This window comes from Scyliorhinus torazame, chromosome 16 (assembly GCF_047496885.1).
Source record: "Scyliorhinus torazame isolate Kashiwa2021f chromosome 16, sScyTor2.1, whole genome shotgun sequence".
In the NCBI taxonomy this organism is placed as follows: Eukaryota; Metazoa; Chordata; class Chondrichthyes; order Carcharhiniformes; family Scyliorhinidae; genus Scyliorhinus; species Scyliorhinus torazame.
The window spans coordinates 151843836-151864860 of record NC_092722.1 but is presented as its reverse complement, the minus strand read 5'-3'; the positions used below and the strand labels follow the sequence as shown (position 1 = coordinate 151864860).

The window sequence follows — 21025 nt, the reverse complement described above, 5'->3', positions numbered from 1 at the left end:
ATATAGTTCGAGTACAATAGATGGGTCGTTTTTTGTACAATGTGTGCAGGAGGGTTTCCTGACGCAGTATGTTGACAGGCCAACAAGAGGCGAGGCCACTTTGGATTTGGTTTTGGGTAATGAACCAGGCCAGGTGTTGGATTTGGAGGTAGGAGAGCACTTTGGGGACAGTGACCACAATTCGGTGACGTTTACGTTAGTGATGGAAAGGGATAAGTATACACCGCAGGGCAAGAGTTATAGCTGGGGGAAGGGCAATTATGATGCCATTAGACATGACTTGGGAGGGATAGGTTGGAGAAGTAGGCTGCAAGTGTTGGGCACACTGGATAAGTGAAGCTTGTTCAAGGAACAGCTACTGCGTGTTCTTGATAAGTACGTACCGGTCAGGCAGGGAGGAAGGCGTCGAGCGAGGGAACCGTGGTTTACCAAAGAAGCGGAATCTCTTGTTAAGAGGAAGAAGGAGGCCTATGTGAAGATGAGGTGTGAAGTTTCAATTGGGGCGAGGGATAGTTACAAGGTAGCGAGGAAGGATCTAAAGAGAGAGCTAAGACGCGCAAGGAGGGGACATGAGAAGTATTTGGCAGGTAGGATCATGGAAAACCCAAAAGCTTTCTATAGGTATGTCAGGAATAAAAGAATGACTAGGGTAAGAGTAGGGCCAGTCAAGGACAGGGATGGGAAGTTGTGTGTGGAGTCTGAAGAGATAGGCGAGATACTAAATGAATATTTTTCGTCAGTATTCACTCAGGAAAAAGATAATGTTGTGGAGAATGCTGAGACCCAGGCTATTAGAATAGATGGCATTGAGGTACGTAGGGAAGAGGTGTTGGCAATTCTGGACAGGCTGAAAATAGATAAGTCCCCGGGGCCTGTTGGGATTTATCCTAGGATTCTCTGGGAAGCCAGGGAAGAGATTGCTGGGCCTTTGGCTTTGATTTTTTTTTTTTTAAATAATATTTTATTGAAAATTTTGGTCAACCAACACAGTACATTGTGCATCCTTTACACAACATTGTAACAATACAGATAATAATGACCTTTTTTAAATTTAAACAAAAACAACAACAAATAAATAAATATTAAATAACAAAAAATAAAAACTAGCCCTAATTGGCAACTGCCTTGTCTCAGGCCCCCCCCCCCCCATCCCTCCCCCCCCCCCCCCACCCCAAGTCCTGGGCCGCTGCTGCTGCCTTCTTTGTTCTCCCCTATCTATCTTTCCGCAAGATATTCGACGAACGGTTGCCACCGCCTAGTAAACCCTTGAGCCGACCCCCTTAGGACGAACTTAATCCGCTCTAACTTTATGAACCCCGCCATATCATTTATCCAGGTCTCCACCCCCGGGGGCTTGGCTTCTTTCCACATTAGCAATATTCTGCGCCGGGCTACTAGGGACGCAAAGGCCAAAACATCGGCCTCTTTCGCCTCCTGCACTCCCGGCTCTTGTGCAACCCCAAATATAGCCAACCCCCAGCTTGGTTCGACCCGGACTCCTACTACTTTCGAAAGCACCTTTGTCACCCCCATCCAAAACCCCTGTAGTGCCGGGCATGACCAAAACATATGGGTATGATTCGCTGGGCTTCTCGAGCACCTCGCACACCTATCCTCCACCCCAAAAAATTTACTGAGCCGTGTTCCAGTCATATGTGCCCTGTGTAATACCTTAAACTGAATCAGGCTTAGCCTGGCGCACGAGGACGACGAGTTTACCCTGTTTAGGGCATCTGCCCACATCCCCTCCTCAATCTCCTCCCCTAGCTCTTCTTCCCATTTCCCTTTTAGTTCGTCCATCATAGTCTCCCCTTCGTCTCTCATTTCCCTATATATATCCGACACCTTACCGCCCCCCACCCATTTCTTTGAGATGACTCTGTCCTGCACCTCTTGTGTCGGGAGCTGCGGGAATTCCCTCACCTGCTGCCTCGCAAAAGCCCTCAATTGCATGTACCTGAATGCATTCCCTTGGGGCAACCCATATTTCTCGGTCAGCGCTCCCAGACTCGCAAACTTCCCATCCACAAATAGATCTTTCAATTGCGTTATACCTGCACTTTGCCACATTCCATATCCCCCATCCATTCCCCCCGGGGCAAACCTATGGTTGTTTCTTATCGGGGACCCCCCCAGTGCTCCGGTCTTTCCCCTATGTCGTCTCCACTGTCCCCAAATCTTCAGTGTAGCTACCACCATCGGACTCGTGGTGTAGTTCCTTGGTGAGAACGGCAGTGGGGCTGTCACCATAGCCTGCAGGCTGGTCCCCCTACAGGACGCCCTCTCTAATCTCTTCCACGCCGCTCCTTCCTCCTCTCCCATCCACTTACTCACCATTGAAATATTAGCGGCCCAATAATACTCACTTAGGCTCGGTACTGCCAGCCCCCCCCTATCCCTACTACGCTGTAAGAATCCCTTCCTCACTCTCGGAGTCTTCCCGGCCCAAACAAAACCCATGATACTCTTTTCTAACCTTTTGAAAAAAGCCTTCGTGATCACCACCGGGAGACACTGAAACACAAAAAGGAATCTCGGGAGGACCACCATCTTAACTGCCTGCACCCTCCCTGCCATTGACAATGCTACCATATCCCATCTCTTGAAATCTTCCTCCATCTGTTCCACCAACCGCGTCAAATTTAGCCTGTGCAATGTGCCCCAATTCTTAGCTATCTGGATCCCCAGGTAACGAAAGTCTCTTGTTACCTTCCTCAACGGTAGGTCTTCTATTTCTCTACTCTGCTCCCCTGGATGCACCACAAACAGCTCACTCTTTCCCATGTTCAATTTATACCCTGAAAAATCCCCAAACTCCCCAAGTATCCGCATTATTTCTGGCATCCCCTCCGCTGGATCCGCCACATATAGTAGCAAATCATCCGCATATAAAGATACCCGGTGTTCTTCTCCTCCCCTAAGTATTCCCCTCCATCCCTTGGAACCTCTCAGCGCTATCGCCAGGGGCTCAATCGCCAGTGCAAACAGTAATGGGGACAGAGGACATCCCTGCCTTGTCCCTCTATGGAGCCGAAAATATGCCGATCCCCGTCCATTCGTGACCACACTCGCCACTGGGGCCCTATACAACAGCTGCACCCATCTAACATACCCCTCTCCGAACCCAAATCTCCTCAACACCTCCCACAGATAATCCCACTCCACTCTATCAAATGCTTTCTCGGCATCCATCGCCACTACTATCTCCGTTTCACCCTCTGGTGGGGCCATCATCATTACCCCTAACAACCTCCGTATGTTCGTGTTCAGCTGTCTCCCCTTCACAAACCCAGTTTGGTCCTCATGAACCACCCCCGGGACACATTCCTCTATTCTCATTGCCATTACCTTGGCCAAGACCTTGGCATCTACATTGAGGAGGGAGATTGGTCTGTAGGACCCGCATTGTAGCGGATCCTTTTCCTTCTTGAGAAGAAGCGATATCGTTGCTTCTGACATAGTCGGGGGCAGTTGTCCCCTTTCCTTTGCCTCGTTGAAGGTCCTCGTCAGTAGCGGGGCGAGCAAGTCCAAATATTTTCTGTAAAATTCAACTGGGAATCCGTCCGGTCCCGGGGCCTTTCCCGTCTGCATGTTCCTAATTCCTTTCACCACTTCTTCTACCGTGATCTGTGTTCCCAATCCCATCCTTTCCTGCTCTTCCACCTTGGGAATTTCCAGCCGATCCAAAAACTCCATCATTCTCTCCCTCCCATCCGGGGGTTGAGCTTCATACAATTTTTTATAAAATGTCTTAAACACTTCATTCACTCTCTCCGCTCCCCGCTCCGTCTCTCCATCTTCGTCTCTCACCCCCCCTATTTCCCTCGCTGCTCCCCTTTTCCTCAATTGGTGTGCCAGCAATCTGCTCGCCTTCTCTCCATATTCATACTGTACACCCTGCGCCTTCCTCCATTGTGCCTCTGCAGTGCCTGTGGTCAGCAAGTCAAATTCCACATGCAGCCTTTGCCTTTCCCTATACAGTCCCTCCTCCGGTGCTTCCGCATACTGTCTGTCCACCCTCAAAAGTTCTTGCAACAACCGCTCCCGTTCCTTACTCTCCTGCTTCCCTTTATGTGTCCTTATTGATATCAGCTCCCCCCTAACCACCGCCTTCAACGCCTCCCAGACCACTCCCACCTGAACCTCCCCATTGTCATTAAGTTCCAAGTACTTTTCAATGCATCCCCTCACCCTTAAGCACACCCCCTCATCCGCCATTAGTCCCATATCCATTCTCCAGGGTGGACGCCCTCTTGTTTCCTCCCCTATCTCCAAGTCTACCCAGTGTGGGGCATGATCCGAAATGGCTATAGCCGTATATTCCGTTCCCCTCACCCTCGGGATCAATGCCCTACCCAACACAAAAAAGTCTATGCACTAATAGACTTTATGGACATAGGAGAAAAACGAGAATTCCTTACTCCTAGGTCTACTGAATCTCCACGGGTCCACCCCTCCCATCTGCTCCATAAAATCCTTAAGCACCTTGGCTGCTGCCGGCCTCCTACCAGTCCTGGACTTCGACCTATCCAGCCTTGGTTCCAACACCGTGTTAAAGTCTCCCCCCATTATCAGCTTTCCGGTCTCTAGGTCTGGGATGCGTCCTAGCATTCGCCTCATAAAATTGGCATCGTCCCAATTCGGGGCATACACGTTTACCAACACCACCATCTCTCCCTGTAATTTGCCACTCACCATCACGTATCTGCCCCCGTTATCCGCCACTATAGTCTTTGCCTCGAACATTACCCGCTTCCCCACTAATATAGCCACCCCCCTGTTTTTCGCATCCAGCCCCGAATGGAACACCTGCCCTACCCATCCTTTGCGCAGCCTAACCTGATCTATCAGTTTCAGGTGCGTTTCCTGTAACATGACCACATCTGCTTTAAGTTTCTTAAGGTGTGCGAGTACTCGTGCCCTCTTTATCGGCCCGTTAAGCCCCCTCACGTTCCACGTGATCAGCCGGGTTGGGGGGCTTCCCACCCCCCCCCCCTTGCCGGTTAGCCATCATCTTTTTCTAGCTTCTCGCCCAGTTCCCACGCGGCTGTATTTCTCCCAGACGGTGCCCCCCCCGCCCATCCTTTCCCGCACCCACTCCCCCCTTTCCCCAGCAGCAGCAACCCCGTAATTCCCCCCCCCCCCCCCCCCCCCCCCCCGCTAGACCCCCCGCTAGCGTAATTACTCCCCCCATGTTGCTCCCAGAAGTCAGCAAACTCTGGCTGACCTCGGCTTCCCCCCGTGATCGCGGCTCGCCCCGTGCGGCGCCCCCTCCTTCCTGCTTCTCTATTCCCGCCATAATTATCATAGCGCGGGAACCAAGCCCGCGCCTCTCCCTCGGCCCCGCCTCCCATGGCCAACGCCCCATCTCCTCTCCCTCCCCACCTCCCCCCATCACCACCTGTGGGAGAAAGAAAAGTTACCATACTTGAGGATTAATCATACAATCCCTCTTCGCCCCCCCCCCCCCCCCCCACTCGTCCCACCACTTTGTCCAAACGTTCATTTTCGTAGTCCAATCATTCCAATTTTTCTTCTACAATAAAAGTCCACGCTTCATCCGCCGTCTCAAAGTAGTGGTGCCTCCCTTGATATGTGACCCACAGTCTTGCCGGTTGCAGCATTCCAAACTTTATCTTTTTTTTGTGAAGTACCGCTTTGGCCCGATTAAAGCTCGCCCTCCTTCTCGCCACCTCCGCACTCCAATCTTGATAGACGCGGATCACCGCGTTCTCCCGAGTTTTCTTCGCCCATCTAAGGACCATTTCTCTATCCTTAAAACTGAGAAATCTCACCACTATGGCTCTGGGAGCTTCTCCTGCTCTCGGTCCTCGCACCATAACTCAGTATGCTCCCTCCACCTCCAACGGACCCGTCGGGGCCTCCACTCCCATTAACGAGTGCAGCATCGTGCTCACATATGCCCCGACGTCCGCCCCCTCCACACCTTCAGGAAGGCCAAGAATCCTCAAGTTGTTCCTCCTTGCGTTATTTTCCAGTGCCTCCAACCTCTCCACAGATCGTTTCTGGTGTGCCTCCTGTATCTCCGACTTCACCACCAGGCCCTGTATGTCGTTTTCATTCTCTGCTGCTTTCGCCTTCACGACCCGAAGCTCCTGCTCCAGGGTCTTTTGTTCCTCTTTCAGCCCTTCAATCGCCTGTAATATCAGGGCCAACAACTCTTTCTTCATTTCCTTTTTTATCTCCTCCACGCAGCGTTTCAAAAACTCTTGTTGTTCAGGGCCCCATATGAAACTGCCACCTTCCGACGCCATCTTGGTTTCTGCTTGCCTTCCTTGCCGTTGTTCCAAAGGATCCGCTGCAATCCGGCCACTTTCCTCTCCTTTTTCCATCCGTGTCCAGGGGGAACACCCTTCTGGTTTACCGCACGGTGTTTTCAGCCGTTAAAATTGCCGTTGGGGCTCCTATCAAGAGCCCAAAAGTCCGTTTCACAGGGAGCTGCCGAAACGTGCGACTCAGCTGGTCATCGCCGCACCCGGAACTGGCTTTGATTTTTATGTCATCATTGGCTACAGGAATAGTGCCAGAGGACTGGAGGATAGCAAATGTGGTCCCTTTGTTCAAAAAGGGGAGTAGCGACAACCCCGGCAACTATAGACCGGTGAGCCTCGCGTCTGTTGTGGGTAAAGTCTCGGAGGGGATTATAAGAGACAAGATTTATAATCATCTAGATAGGAATAATATGATCAGGGATAGTCAGCATGGCTTTGTGAAGGGTAGGTCATGCCTCACAAACCTTATCGAGTTCTTTGAGAAGGTGACTGAACAGGTAGACGAGGGTAGAGCAGTTGATGTGGTGTATATGGATTTCAGTAAAGCGTTTGATAAGGTTCCCCACGGTAGGCTATTGCAGAAAATACGGAGGCTGGGGATTGAGGGTGATTTAGAGATGTGGATCAGAAATTGGCTAGCTGAAAGAAGACAGAGGGTGGTGGTTGAGGGGAAATGTTCAGAATGGAGTTCAGTTACAAGTGGCGTACCACAAGGATCTGTTCTGAGGCCGTTGCTGTTTGTCATTTTTATCAATGACCTAGAGGAGGGCGCAGAAGGGTGGGTGAGTAAATTTGCAGACGACACTATAAAGTCGGTGGTGTTGTCGACAGTGCGGAAGGATGTAGCAGGTTACAGAGGGACATAGGTAAGCTGCAGAGCTGGGCTGAGAGGTGGCAAATGGAGTTTAATGTAGAGAAGTGTGAGGTGATTCACTTTGGAAGGAAAACCAGGAATGTGGAATATTTGGCTAATGGTAAAGTTCTTGGAAGTGTGGATGAGCAGAGGGATCTAGGTGTCCATGTACATAGATCCCTGAAAGTTGCCACCCAGGTTGATAGGGTTGTGAAGAAGGCCTATGGAGTGTTGGCCTTTATTGGTAGAGGGATTGAGTTCCGGAGTCAGGAGGTCATGTTGCAGCTGTACAAAACTCTGGTACGGCCGCATTTGGAGTATTGCGTACAGTTCTGGTCACCGCATTATAGGAAGGACGTGGAAGTTTTGGAGCGGGTGCAGAGGAGATTTACCAGGATGTTGCCTGGTATGGAGGGAAAATCTTATGAGGAAAGGCTGATGGACTTGAGGTTGTTTTCGTTAGAGAGAAGAAGGTTAAGAGGAGACTTAATAGAGGCATACAAAATGATCAGGGGGTTGGATAGGGTGGACAGTGAGAGCCTTCTCCCGTGGATGGAAATGGCTAGCACGAGGGGACATAGCTTTAAACTGAGGGGTAATAGATATAGGTCAGAGGTCAGAGGTAGGTTCTTTACGCAAAGAGTGGTGAGGCCGTGGAATGCCCTACCTGCAACAGTAGTGATCTCGCCAACATTGAGAGCATTTAAAAGTTTATTGGATAAGCATATGGATGATAATGGCATAGTGTAGGTTAGATGGCTTTTGTTTCGGTGCAACATCGTGGGCCGAAGGGCCTGTACTGCGCTGTATCGTTCTATGTTCTATTGGTTTTGAAGGCTTTGCATGTCCTGGGTCCAGAAAATTATTTTAATAAAACCTGAACCTATTTTTCTTTACTGAAATTAACTTTCTAGTTCTGTAAATTAAAATCCGAACAGCAAGTTCTGGTCACCTGAGTTGGATTATTTAATCTAATATACCTAAATGTTAACATGGGCCACTTGATCCAAAAAGTCTATCTTCAGAAATAATGGGTGAAGGAACCTCGCAAAAATAATTTTGCTGATTTAGTTAACATATCCTTACAAAGGTGAGAATAACGTTTTGATTCTTAACTGGAAATTGAATTGCAGTTTCTTTCTTTGAAATACAGGTTGGAGATGACCATTTTCGTAAGCAACACCGCAGTTTGGCTGATCTCCATTACAATAAGGCTGTGAAATTGTTTCTGTTGTTGAAAGATGCACCTTGTGAGTTGCTGCGAGTTCAGTTAGAGCGGGTTGCATATTCAGAGTTTCAGATGGCAAGTAAGTAAATATTTACCGTTCAGAAATCAACTGGCTTTTTAAAAGGTATAAATTTTCTCTGGTGGATGCAATGCCAAAATCTGGATTTTTAAAAGAATTGGGATAATGGAGCATAATTGAAAATGTTAAAATCCAAGACGAAGCAATGTAGATCAGAGAACATAGGTGGTGGGGAACGGGCCTTGGTGCAAATTAAGTCACAGGCAGCAAAGTTTGAATGATCTCAAATTTGTGGAGGGTAGAATGTCTGAAATCAGCCAGAAGTAAGGCATCAAATAATGGTTTCAGTAGCAGATGAGCTGAGATAGGTAAAGATAGATGATGTCACAGAGGTGGAAATAGGTGGTAGTGATGGCGTGAATGTGTGTTCCAAAGATCATCTCTGGCTCTAGGCTCTAACGTGACACCAAGGTTGAACAGGCTGGTTTTATTTGAGACTGTTATCTGAGAGAGGGATGAAGTGGTTGTTATAGAATTAAGTTTGTAGTGTGCATTGAAAGCAATGGCTGGAATTTACCATCCCTATCATGGCGGAGCTCCCACCCAATGGGTTTAGTCTTCCCCATACTTAATTGGAGGAAATTTCTGCCTATCTGAAACTGGATGCTGGATAAGTAGTTTGATAATTTAGCAACATTGGAGGAGTCTAGAGAGGTGGTGGTGAGGTAGTGCTGCATGCTGTCAGCCTACATGAAAACTAACGCTATGCTTTTGGATGATGTCGCTGAGAAGCAACATATAGATGAAAAATAGGACAGCTCCTTGGGAGAAAAAGAAGCATGCAGTTCCAAGAAAGATGAGCATAGATTTGTGAGATGACAATGTGTTCAAGGACTTTAGACACTTGCTCACTGCTATATCTTTTAGTAGTCCTACGCCTAACTAATATGCTTGTAGAAAGCCTCTCCAGCTCTACGTTAGCTTTTCTACACACCATTTAAACTGGGCAAAACTTGCCTATAATTTACTTTCTGTTCCTATTCTAATATGCTTTGCCTTGACTTTTTTTTCTTAAATTATATTGTGGTAAATATTTTGCAAAGCACTAGGTCAATTCTCTCTTTTGCATCACTATACATCCCAAAAACTTAGAATACTATTTGTTCCCCAACTAAAGGCATCCTCTTTGTCATTCCAGGCATAATTCTAGTGCTCTTCTTCCACTAGCCACTACAGACTGAGTGCTAATTCATACTAATAGAGATCAACATAATATAGTAAAGATGTTTGTGTCAAAACTACAGTGATTGGCATGATTGAACTGTCGTTCAATATTATGAACTTTATCTTTATCATCATTATACTTCAAACAAGAGGTACCAAGAGAGCAACAAATATTCCAGGGCAAGATTGTGAGAAATGTTTGAACAAGTGGAATTAAAGTTACAACACTAAGAGAATAATATAAGAACATTGACAGAAGGAGGGAAGAAGAAAACCCAAGAGGAATAAAATAAGCAACAAATTAAACAAATGTGAAAAGTTGATTTAAGCAATGGTAACCTGTAAAAGTGGAAACAAGGAATGATTTGGACACATTGCAGCTTGACTCTTGATCACATATCTACTGGGGGATTTTAGTTTCAGTGAAGAACCCATGATAAACATTGTGCAGACCTGTATATTTGGCTTGGCCACTTTGTTGTGCCTTTATTTTCACCCCACCGTGATATTTGCTTTGACAAAACCGGCCCTGAGCATGTAGTGAGTTCAAGAAACCACAGTAGCAGAAGGTCAATAATTTAAGAACCTTTCTTCTTTGTGGATTTTTATGTTGCGACAAGACCAAGAGATGTCAAATAAATACAAATTACTGGAAAAACTCAGCAGGCCTGACAGCATTTGTGAAGATGAAACAGCGTTAACATTTCGAGCCCAATTCCTTCCACGGAACCCAAGAGAAGTTGGAGACTGAAACTTCAAATTTTGGCATTGCGTTTTGGTGTCAATCACTCTATCCCCTCATTATTTTGTCCACCTCAATCAGGTGCTCTAACTTTATAATTGTGCTCTTGTTCTGGATTCCCACATCAGAAGAACTCACTTCTCTACCTCAGTGAATCCTTTCATCACTGTAAATACCTTGATTAGATTATCCCTCATTCATGTGAAAGAATCCAAACCATTTATGTAACCTTCTCATATAATTTATCCCTGGTAGCCATGTTCTAATTTTGCTGACTCCGTGCTACACCCCTTCCAAAGTAAAGCAATGTTTTCTGACGTTACGGTACAAAAGACTGAATGTCTATTCCAGATGAGGTATCAAAACCTATGTACTGAGAATATCATTACTTTTATTGCTTCATTATAAAAATCACAGGGTACAGTTTCACTTTGTGCAATCGATGATGATTCCAGCACAAATTGCACCAGTTTTGACAAGTTTTTTTTTCTCCTATATTTCTGCTCAAATTCATTGCATATCACTGAATGCAAAGTTTTCCATGAATTAGCATTTAAATGCAATTTTTAGAAAATTAAAACCTTGCTTTAAAAAAATATTCCTTGATATATTTGAGTGCAGTAATCTGGCAAAGTTTGATTAATACAGCTGAAAATACAAAAAACAAGCATTTTAAATCACAGCCTCAATTCTCCACCTGAGTAATCAAATCTTAAATTATGACTGAAAATGACAAAAAAAAATTACAAAGCTATTCTCTAGTTAGTTTGGAGGGCACAGTACTCATTTTTTTGTTTAATCTGTCAAGATGTTCCAATTAGTACTCATGCAATCGAGAGATCCAGCTTAATTTTTGGAGCCTACATAAGACAAATGAGTGCAATTAGTGGAAACATCCTGCTGGTGATTAATTCACCCTGGGGACAGTACACATCTAACACAACATTTTTAAAGCCAGTGTAAATATTGCAGAAACTCGGATTGTGCATAAATTACACTTCAAATTCTGTGATCTGCCAATATCGAGATAATTGTGCCAATGGGGGGGTGGGAAACACAATTGATGGGCAGCTCTAGGCCCATTTACTTATTAATCATTATACTCCACCCAATGGATAAGTTGTGGAAAGAGTCTTTAAAGGTTTTGGAGTCACAACCACTTTTCATCCCAATATTTCCACTCAGACTATTTTTCTCTGTGTTAGTAGGCAGAATAACTTGTATGCCACTGCACGGAGATTATTGTGCAGTGTTTCCAAGGTTGCTTTCAAATAATAGTTGTTAGTCCATTTTAAAATGAAAATTTCGTACCTTTAAGCAATATTTAAAGTTTTCATTCCTAATAGACGTTGCTGATGAGAAGTTTGTTAAATACAAACTGACCAGCTTACTCAGAATTTAATTCATTTTCTTGTTGTGATATGTTTCTTCTTAAAATGCATCCTAGATTAAATAAACAGTGAAGTTTTTTGTTCCCTTTGTAGATCAGATCAGCAATGCATCAAAACAGAAGACTCTTTCAGGAGCACTGGATATAATCATCAATTCAGAATATTCTTTTCAGCTTATCCAGAGTGAACTTTCATGTGCCCAAGCACTGGTAACTGTTTTCAAACTATTTTAGTAGGGCAAGTGAAGAAAGGACTGACTGATTAAGCAGATAGCATATTCCTTTTCAACTGAGACAGAAATAATCTCAGACTGATTAAATGGCTGTAAGGATGGAGGAGGCCTTCCTTCTGCTAGCTAAAACATTACTACATAGTAAGTTTAGTTGACCGCACTCAACTGATCACAGTTAACAATATTATTGAGAGGCTGCTAAAGAAAAACTGCTGTAAGAAAAGCAATCATCACACTGGTGCAGTAAGGTGTACTTTTCTGCAATCACAATGGCAGCCAAGGAGAAGAACTTTATTTTGCATCTGGGTTTAATTTTCTACCTGACTTAGGAATTCTTAGTGATAGCATTGGATATTAAAAATAAAAATTTCATTCCCTTGTCTTGACATTCCTCAAAAACACCTTGTTATCACTCAACTGGAAATATACCCGTTGTAAAGAGGAAGATGTTTCCTGATGTATCCATCGGTATCTCCTATTCCAGGATGGCAACTAGTTTCTGCCTTGGGTCTTGCTGTGACTGAGTAGGCCAATATTGAGGTACATGGGCAAGAATTGCCATGCAAGAATGGGATTCGGAGCACAGGATTTTCTTCCTTTTCTTTCTTCTCTGCTATCGCTCTGCTTCATCATGAAGGTGTTGGGACACGAAGCATGATGTAACTTGATGGACAGATTGTCGCCATTCTGAGCACTTGGCAGCAAGCTCGCCAAAGGTTGATGCTGTCGCACTTCAAGGATATCTTCAGTGTGACTTTGAAGAGTTTTTTTTTGTCATTCTTGGAAGGTTGACCATTTGAAAGTTGAGAGAGAACAGGACTTAGTGGGGATTTGATTTTCAACCCAAACAGTGGCCAGCCCTTCAAAGTAAATTTTGTAGGAATTTTGCCCATGTACTTGTGGACCTGGCTTCAAGAAGGGCATTAGAATTTCACGGGCCTCCCATTGAATCTGGAAGATTAGATGGAGACATTGCTGATGGAATTTCTGTAGCGCTCTTCTATATCACTAATGCATAGTCCAGGTCTTGCTGCAGTACTGGAGCATGGTAACAACAAGTGCTCTCTATACTATGGCTTTTGTTGACTTACGAATATCTTTGTTGTCGCTTTCATAGTTTGTAGAAGGCTGAACTGTTACAGTGGATCCGGTGTTGGATCTCCTTGTCAATTGTGGCGTTTTGAGAGAGGTAATTGCCACGGTATGGGAAGTGCTCAAAATGTCCTAGAGTCTCACCTTCAACATGTATGGAAAATGGAATATTTGTCTGACCAGGTCTCGGCTGATTTTGTTTTGGCAATATTGAAGGACAGGCCAAGTTTCTTGTATGTAGAATGAAGGATCCGAGGGTGGCTTACAAATTGGTGCAGAGTCAGTGACATCACTGCAGTCATCCACAGGCTGTAGATCACATGTACCTGTGATGGTCAGTTTAATACGGAGGGGACTACGGTTAAAGAGGTTTCCATCTGTATGGTATTTAGTAAGACACCTTTGATGAGGTGAATAGCCACTGTCAAATAGATTCTGAATAGTATGGAAGCCAAGAGACAGTCTTGATTTTAAGCAGTCCAGATTTTGAAGGGGTCGGTTTCAAATTCCCCACTCGAGACAGTTGGAGTCACATCATCATGAAGCAATTGCATTGCAGGGTTGTGCAGTAGTTTATTGGACATACAAATCATATGAATGATATATTCAATTTTTGATAATGCCATATGGACATCAGGATTTTAACTGGGCTGTCCTAGTCCAGTGGCAAACATGCAGAGTAAATGATTGTTTAAGGTGCATTCCTGCTTTTAATAGACCTTTGGCTGAAGCTGCACATTGTGCGTACTTGCTGCTGGGTCAGCAGATTTAGTGGGAACTCTACAGGGGAGTTCAGGGGTTAAAATACAGTTTTTGACTGCATTAAGTTGGATTTGACCTGACACTAAAACTTATCTACTGAAAACTGGCCGATATTAAAATCATGACCGTGTTCTTGAATGTTGCCCATTATGTTGTTGACCTATTTTTAATTTCATTATGCATAAAATTAAAAATTGACAAAAAAATTGTAACATACATCAGGAGTACTCAGAAATGATTTCGAGCTAAAATTCATATTGATCCTTCTAGCAAGGAAATTGCCAAGCACGCCAGGACATGTCTGAAAATGATTCCTCCAGCCTTAATGAAGAAGAGATTATAAGCCTTGTCAACATGTTTGAAGCTCGACTTTCTTTTCTGTTGTTTCAACTTATCAAACTACTGACCTCAAAAAGAAAAAGCAGGTAATGCATTTCCTTTATTTATTCACCAGTATATTAATTTGTGCCTATTTGCATCGTTACATTCACTTCTAGATGTGCAACTTAAATATGTGTATAAGAATATGAGAAAAAAGAGTAGACCATACACCCCTCGAGCCTGCTGCTCCATTCAATTCAATACTCTTCTACCCCAACTACTTTTCTGCCCGTTCCCCATTGATTCCTTGGGAGGCCAAGGATTAGGCTCACTTATTTATTCATTCATTTTGATCATGGATGATCGTCTAGCTCAAAGCCACTTTCTGAACTATCTCCATATCCTTTGATGTCGTTAGTCGCCAGAAATTTTTTAATTTCTGTCTTGAACCTACTCAACGATTGAGCTTGTGCAGTACTCTGGGGTCGAGAAGTCCAAGGATTCACCAACTTCTTAGTGAAGAAATTCCTCCTCATTGTAGTCTTAAATGGCTTACTCTCTCAACCTGACATAATTGCGCAATTACAGTGGATAGGCAATGGTTAATATTTAAGGAACGAATGTGTGCAATGCAACAGTTATACATTTATTTCTGGTGCAAAAACACAACAAAAAAAGCAGCCCAGGCATGGCTTCCAAAAGAAATTAAAGGTAATATTAGATCCATAAAGTTGCTAGAAAAAGTAGAAAGCCTGAGAACTGGGAGAAGTTCAGAATTCAGTGAAGGAGGACCAAGACATTGATTAAGAGAAATATAGAGTAGGAGAGTAACTTGCAAATAACAAAAGAGGATTGTAAAAGTCTCGAAGTATATTAAAAGAACAAGATTAGCGAAGACAAATGTAGGTCCCTGACAGCCTGAAACGGGAGAATTTATAATGGAGAACAAGGGAATGGCAGAGCAATTAAACAAGTGCTTAGTTCTGTCTTCGTGAAGGATGACACAAATAACTTCCAGAAATGCTAGGGAACCAAGGGTCTAATGAGAAGGAGCAACTGAAGGAAATTAGTATTACTAAGAAAATAGTGCTGGAGAAATTATTGGAGCTGAAAGCAAATAAATCCCCATGGCCTGATAATCTACATCTCAGGGTATTAAAGGAGGTGGCCATGGAAATAATGAATGTGTTGGTTGTCATCTTCCACAATTCTGTAGACTCTGGAACAGTTCTGGCAAATTGGAAGGTGCCAAACATAGCCCTGTCTTAAAAAAGGAAGGAGGGAGAAAACAGGAGATTATGACCAATTAGCCTAACGTCAGTAGCGGGAAAAATGCTGGAGTCCATTACAAAGGATACACAGCAGGACACTTGGAAAATATCAATGGGATTAGTCAGCATGGATTTATGAAAGGGAAACCTGGCTGGGGTTTTTTGAAGACATAACTAGTAGAATAGAGGAGGGCGACCAGTTGATGTGGATTTTCAGAGAAGTTTTGATAAAGTCCCACATAAGAGGTTAGTGTGCAAAATTAAAGCACATGGGATTGAGGGTAATATATTGGCATGAATTGATAATTGGTGAGCAGACAGGAAACAGAGTAGGAATAAATGTTTTTTTTTCAGAATGGTAGTAGTGGCTAGTGAATTCCTGCAGGAATCGGTGCTTGGGCCTAAGCTATTCACAATATACATCAATCGTTTGGCTGCGGGAACCCAAAGCGATATTTCCAAATTTGCTGATGACACAAAATTAGCTGCAAATGTGAGTGATGAAGCTTCAGGGTGATTTAGACAAGTTGAGTGAGTGGGCAAATACATGGCAGATGCGGTATAATGTGGATAAATGTGAAGTTGGCTATTTCGGACTGAGTAACAGAATTGCAGAACATTAGTTAAATAATGATAGATTGAAAATGTTGACATATAAAGGGACCTGGGTGCCCTGGTACACCAGTCTCTCAAAGCAAGTATGCAGGTACAGCAAACTGTTAACAAGGCAAATGGTATGTTGGCCTTCATTGCAAAAAGAGTACAGGAGCAAGGATGTCTTACTGCAGCAGTATAGGGCCTTGGTCAGACCAGACATGGAATATTACATTCAGTTTTGCACTCCTTATCTAAGAAAAGATATACTTTCCATGGATAAAGTACAGCAAAGGTTCTCCAAACTGATTCCTGGGGAGAGATTGGGTTGACTGCACCTGTATTTTTTGGAATTTAGAAGAATGGGAGGTGAAATGTATAAAATTCAGACATAGCTGGGCAGACGGATGTTGCTTCCTGTGTCTGGGGGAAGAGGACTCATAGAACATGGGGGTCATAAAATTGACATAGTTGGACAGACTGGATGCAGGGATGTTGTTTCCTGCGGGGGGTGGGGGCGTCTAAAACAAGGGTTCACAGTCTCAGGATACGGGTTAGGCCATTTAGGACTGAGATGAGGAGAAACCTCTTCACAGAGTGGTGAACCTGTGGAACTCTACCATAGACTGTGGAGGCCAAGTACTGAATACATTTAAAAAGGAAATAGATTTCTAGACTTACTGTCAAGGGGTATGATGAGAGTGCGAGTGTATGGTGTTGAGATAGAGAATCAGCCATGATCATATTGAATAGCAAAGCAGGCAGAATGGCCGACTCCTATTTTCTATGTCTACTCCAATCCCTTTGCAATAAAGGTTAACATGCCATTTGCCACCTTAATTGCTTGTTGTGCCTGCATGCTAACTTTTTGTATTCTTTCCCAGTCCCTCAACATTAATATTTCCAAATTTCATGCATTCTCAAAAAATTCTGCTTTTCTGTTCATACTGCCAAAATGAAATCCTCACAATACATTCCATCTGCAGTGGAAGTATTTTAATTCTGTCTCGAATGGGGATGGCATGGGAATAACTCCTGAATGAGCTATTCTGTTCCCTGTTTCATCGTCTACCTATTGGCAACTTGGGAGACAAGGGGTGGAATCTTGAGGCCATCCTCACGGTCCATGGCATCAGTGGCGAGGGCAGAAAATTTCACGAGAATCAGGAACATGAATCTCATTTACATGGGGGAGGGGGAGGTACAGCCCCCTGTTGTGTTTGGTGTTCGATGTCGAGCAAGGAATCTACCAAACGACTTGTGACTTGTCCAAACCAAGTTCTTTATTAAATCACGCGTGGTAAGTTAGTGGTCTGATACAGAGCAAGTTACGGAGTTTCTTTATACTCCCCTGGAACTACCCTTGGGTGTGTCTTTTAAACATCTGGGAATCACTGGATGTGCCCGACACTTATATCTGAGCACCTGGTCACATGACCACTGACTCGAGACCGCGTGGTGGATACCGCCACCTGCTGGTCTGAGGTCGTACCAGCAACTATCTACAATGTTGCTTACAGCCCCTGAGACCTGTGTTATGTGTGATGAGGGCTCTTAGGCTGCAGTGCTGGTCGGGACACCTTTTAAAGATCTGCGTTGAGCTGGTTCCTGTCTCTAAGAGACCTCGAGGATGACATAAACCACGCCCATTCATGTCTTTTTTCCAAAGGGGGCACAGTGGTTAGCACTGCTGCCGCACCGTTCCAGCGATCAATTCTGGCCTTGCGTGACTGTCTGCGTGGAGTTTGCACTTCCTGTATCTGCGTGGGTTTCCTCTGGGATCTCCGGTTTCCTCCCACAGTCTAAAGATGTGCAGGTTAGGTGGATTGGCCTTGGTAAATTGCCCGTTAGTGTACAAAAGTTTGGGTGAGGTCACTGGGTTGCGGTATGCGAGGTGGAGGCGTGTGCTTAAGTAAGGGTGCTCCTTCCAAGGGTCGTTGCAGACTCGATGAGCCGAATGACCTCCTCACTGTAAATTCTATAATTCTATGAAGTGCTTCAAGATACCATGATAAAACTGGTCTGTGGAACAGGAGAGTTCCACGTCGTTTTTCAGTGAGATTTGACACTTGCAAAATTCTGGTACGATCCCCCTCATCCCCCCCCCCCCCCCCCCCCCCCCCCAAGATCTGACTAGTACCTTAATTTTGGCTACTTTCACCCTAATGCTGCTGGCTGTTACCAAACTGCAATTCAGGAAAAGATTGTATTTCATATGAAGATTGTTTGAAACTTTGTAAAAGTAAAGATTTGATTAGGGTTTATTTCATCAAATCTTGTATTAATTCTGCCTTTCTAAAGTAATGTTTTTTTCTTTGTGTTTCATACAGTGGTATTAGCGATGATCGAATAATATTGAAAAACTACAAGTATGCTTATTCAACATTGCTGCGGGCAACAGCAGATAAGGACACCCCTCTAATGCGGAGAGTGGAGGTGATACTGAACTTATTAAAACAATTATCATCTAAATCATCAGTTGATGAAGGTGGATCCGTGTGACCACCGTGTGTCTTCCCACTTTTTTACTGAAAGCACTGTTATAAAATGTGGGTTGACAGTTAAAGTAACCTGTTCAATGGTAAATTGGTATATTTCAAATGGCTTTCATCACCTACAGGTCAGTATGGACATCACTTCAACAATTAATAACTAGCACTAATTAAAAGCTAGTTCTTCAAAGCAATAATTTAACAATGAATGTCATATTGAGACATAAAGACTAAAAAGTTCCCAGATTCCAGCCTTATGCTGAGTAACCTACTTTCAGCCAAGCTGACAGTAAAGGTGCTGCAACTTTAACATCCCTGAGCTAAGGGGGAGGAAGATTATTCATCACCCCTGCTGTTGATATTTTTTCAGTTCCCTTCACTTGGGAGGGGAATATGTGCAATGTCTGGTGAGGGCAGTGGCATCTTCAGATTTAAATAGTTTCTTGAAACACTCTACCTCAGCTTGACGAATGGCTACTTGACGAGGAACTGAGGAAATCAGTACCCCAGCATGGGTCACTGCTATCAAGAGAAAAGAGGAGAAAATTGGTAACCAAAATAAACTTTGGTTTAAACTAGTAATAGTATTCTTTTGTGAATTGCAATATGTATTCAAATTACATTCAAAGGTTTGTCAGTGAATTGATACATGAAATACTTTCTTACTGTGTACATTGTAAATACTGGCAATATGAATGACATTTTTTAGATTAATGCAATTAGTGAATTTAGAAGATACAGTATCTTTTTTAATGACTGTTAAACAACCAATCACAAGTTGGAATTTGGAGTTGCATTTTAGTTATTTATTGAACAGAATATTCATATATAAATAGGTCAGCCAGCATGTTTCCCTAGTTTACAATGAATAAACAGTAAAAAAAAATCACTTCTCTTTAAACTCATTCATCTGAGAAACATGAACAAATTGTTATGGGGCTAATTTCAAAGTAAAAAGTAAACTAGATCTTTGAAGATCTGTGATCTTGACCAGCTAATTAGTCATCGGGATAACTTTTTTCATTTTTCTTAAAATGTGGGCATTACTTGGAAAGTCATTTTTTTATTGCCTATCTATTTGCTCATGAGAAGAGAATGCTAGGCTGCCACCTTTCCTATTTGAGGTTGGTGTAGTGCAGCTGCTCCCACAGCAATATTAACTAGATTTTTGATCCAGCAACAATGAAGGAATGGGACTATATGTCCACGTCAGGAAAATGTATGACCTGGCAGGGAACTTGGAGGTGATACTTCCATGGTGATGTCCTTGCCTTCTCGTTAAAGGTCATTAGCTTTGCGAAACTGGCGAAGAACACTTCGCGATTTGCTGCAGTGCATCCTGTAGATAGTACATACTGAATTCTGGAAGTGGAGGTTGGTGTATTTGAGATAGTGGATGAATTGCTGCTTTGACATTCAAACAATCCACTGATGGTACGTAGGAATTATGAGAAATTTTCAAGGTGCACGTTTTTCGTGCTCATTACTACTATTGATAAGTTAATGAAAAAAAAAATGCAGATAACACACTTTGGACTAGATTTTAAAATTATTTTGCTTATTTTACTATTGCATATGATAGGAAAACAATGTTACACATAATACGCATGATGACATCTTTTCATTGATCAGTAGGTTAAAGATCTACACTTCCACAAGAACCACATTACATTTTAATAAAGTGAATTCAATAATATGAATTCAAGCCTTTCAAGATTTACAAGTACGTATGTTGTGTAATGGAATTGCAGGATTTTTGCTAACAACTCAATTTTGTAACTATAATTGTGTGTATATTTTGAAACCAAGTGTGCGATGTTCTCCAGGTAAATTGGAGTTATTCTAAAAATCAGGGTTCAATTTTGAGATTGGTTTATGTACTGTAAATTTAAAATGTGTGTGCGCAGAATGGAAAATATGTAAGCATGTGCAAAATCTGGGTTGAGTGTGTCTGCCTGATAACTGGTGTGTGAATGAAGATTCTGAAAGTTCTATTTGGGTCAGCTTTCTCCCCCTTGTCTTTCTGTGAAGTTTTGTTGATGTGCTTTGGTTTCAATGAGAGAATTTTGTTTGGAGAAAAATAAATCCACCTAGAGATTTGTCAGATTTTTAAAAAGTTAAGTGGAAGACCGAGCTCTAAAATGTAGCTTTCACAGGATAAAGGGAGCCTTATTAGATATATTGAAAGTTAAATGAAGTTGGATATTTTATTTATAGTTTACAACAAAAATATTTCAACATCTGAAATATGAATTCTTGTGACTTTTATAATTGAAAGTCTGATTTTTCACTTCCTGTTCAAAAAGGACAAATATCTATAGCTGAGGACTCTAGAGTTTGTTCAGAAGTACATTACATTTTGTTTGGAAGAATGTTCATCCTGCTGCCAACAGACAAGAACAAATACTTTGTGACATTTTAAAAATATATTTAATAAAAATATGAAAGTAACTGTCTGTGATGTGTTGTCCTTTGGCCAGTCTGTGTCTGTGTACATGATATGAGCAAATT

The 21025-nt window shown here is 43.2% G+C and overlaps 1 protein-coding gene across 3 annotated transcripts in view; it reads left to right on the top strand.

Annotated features, from left to right (window-relative positions):
* The window catches only part of edrf1 (erythroid differentiation regulatory factor 1), a 127339-nt gene extending 106374 nt beyond the window's left edge, over positions 1–20965 (top strand). For all 3 annotated transcript variants that reach the window (XM_072479223.1, XM_072479222.1, XM_072479224.1), the window contains 4 exons: positions 8300–8453; positions 11844–11959; positions 14107–14261; positions 18353–20965. In XM_072479223.1, coding sequence (XP_072335324.1) covers positions 8300–8453; positions 11844–11959; positions 14107–14261; positions 18353–18524 — 597 coding nt within the window. In that variant the 3' untranslated portion in view covers positions 18525–20965. The remainder of the gene's footprint in view (positions 1–8299; positions 8454–11843; positions 11960–14106; positions 14262–18352) is intronic.
* The last annotated feature ends 60 nt before the right edge of the window (positions 20966–21025 follow it).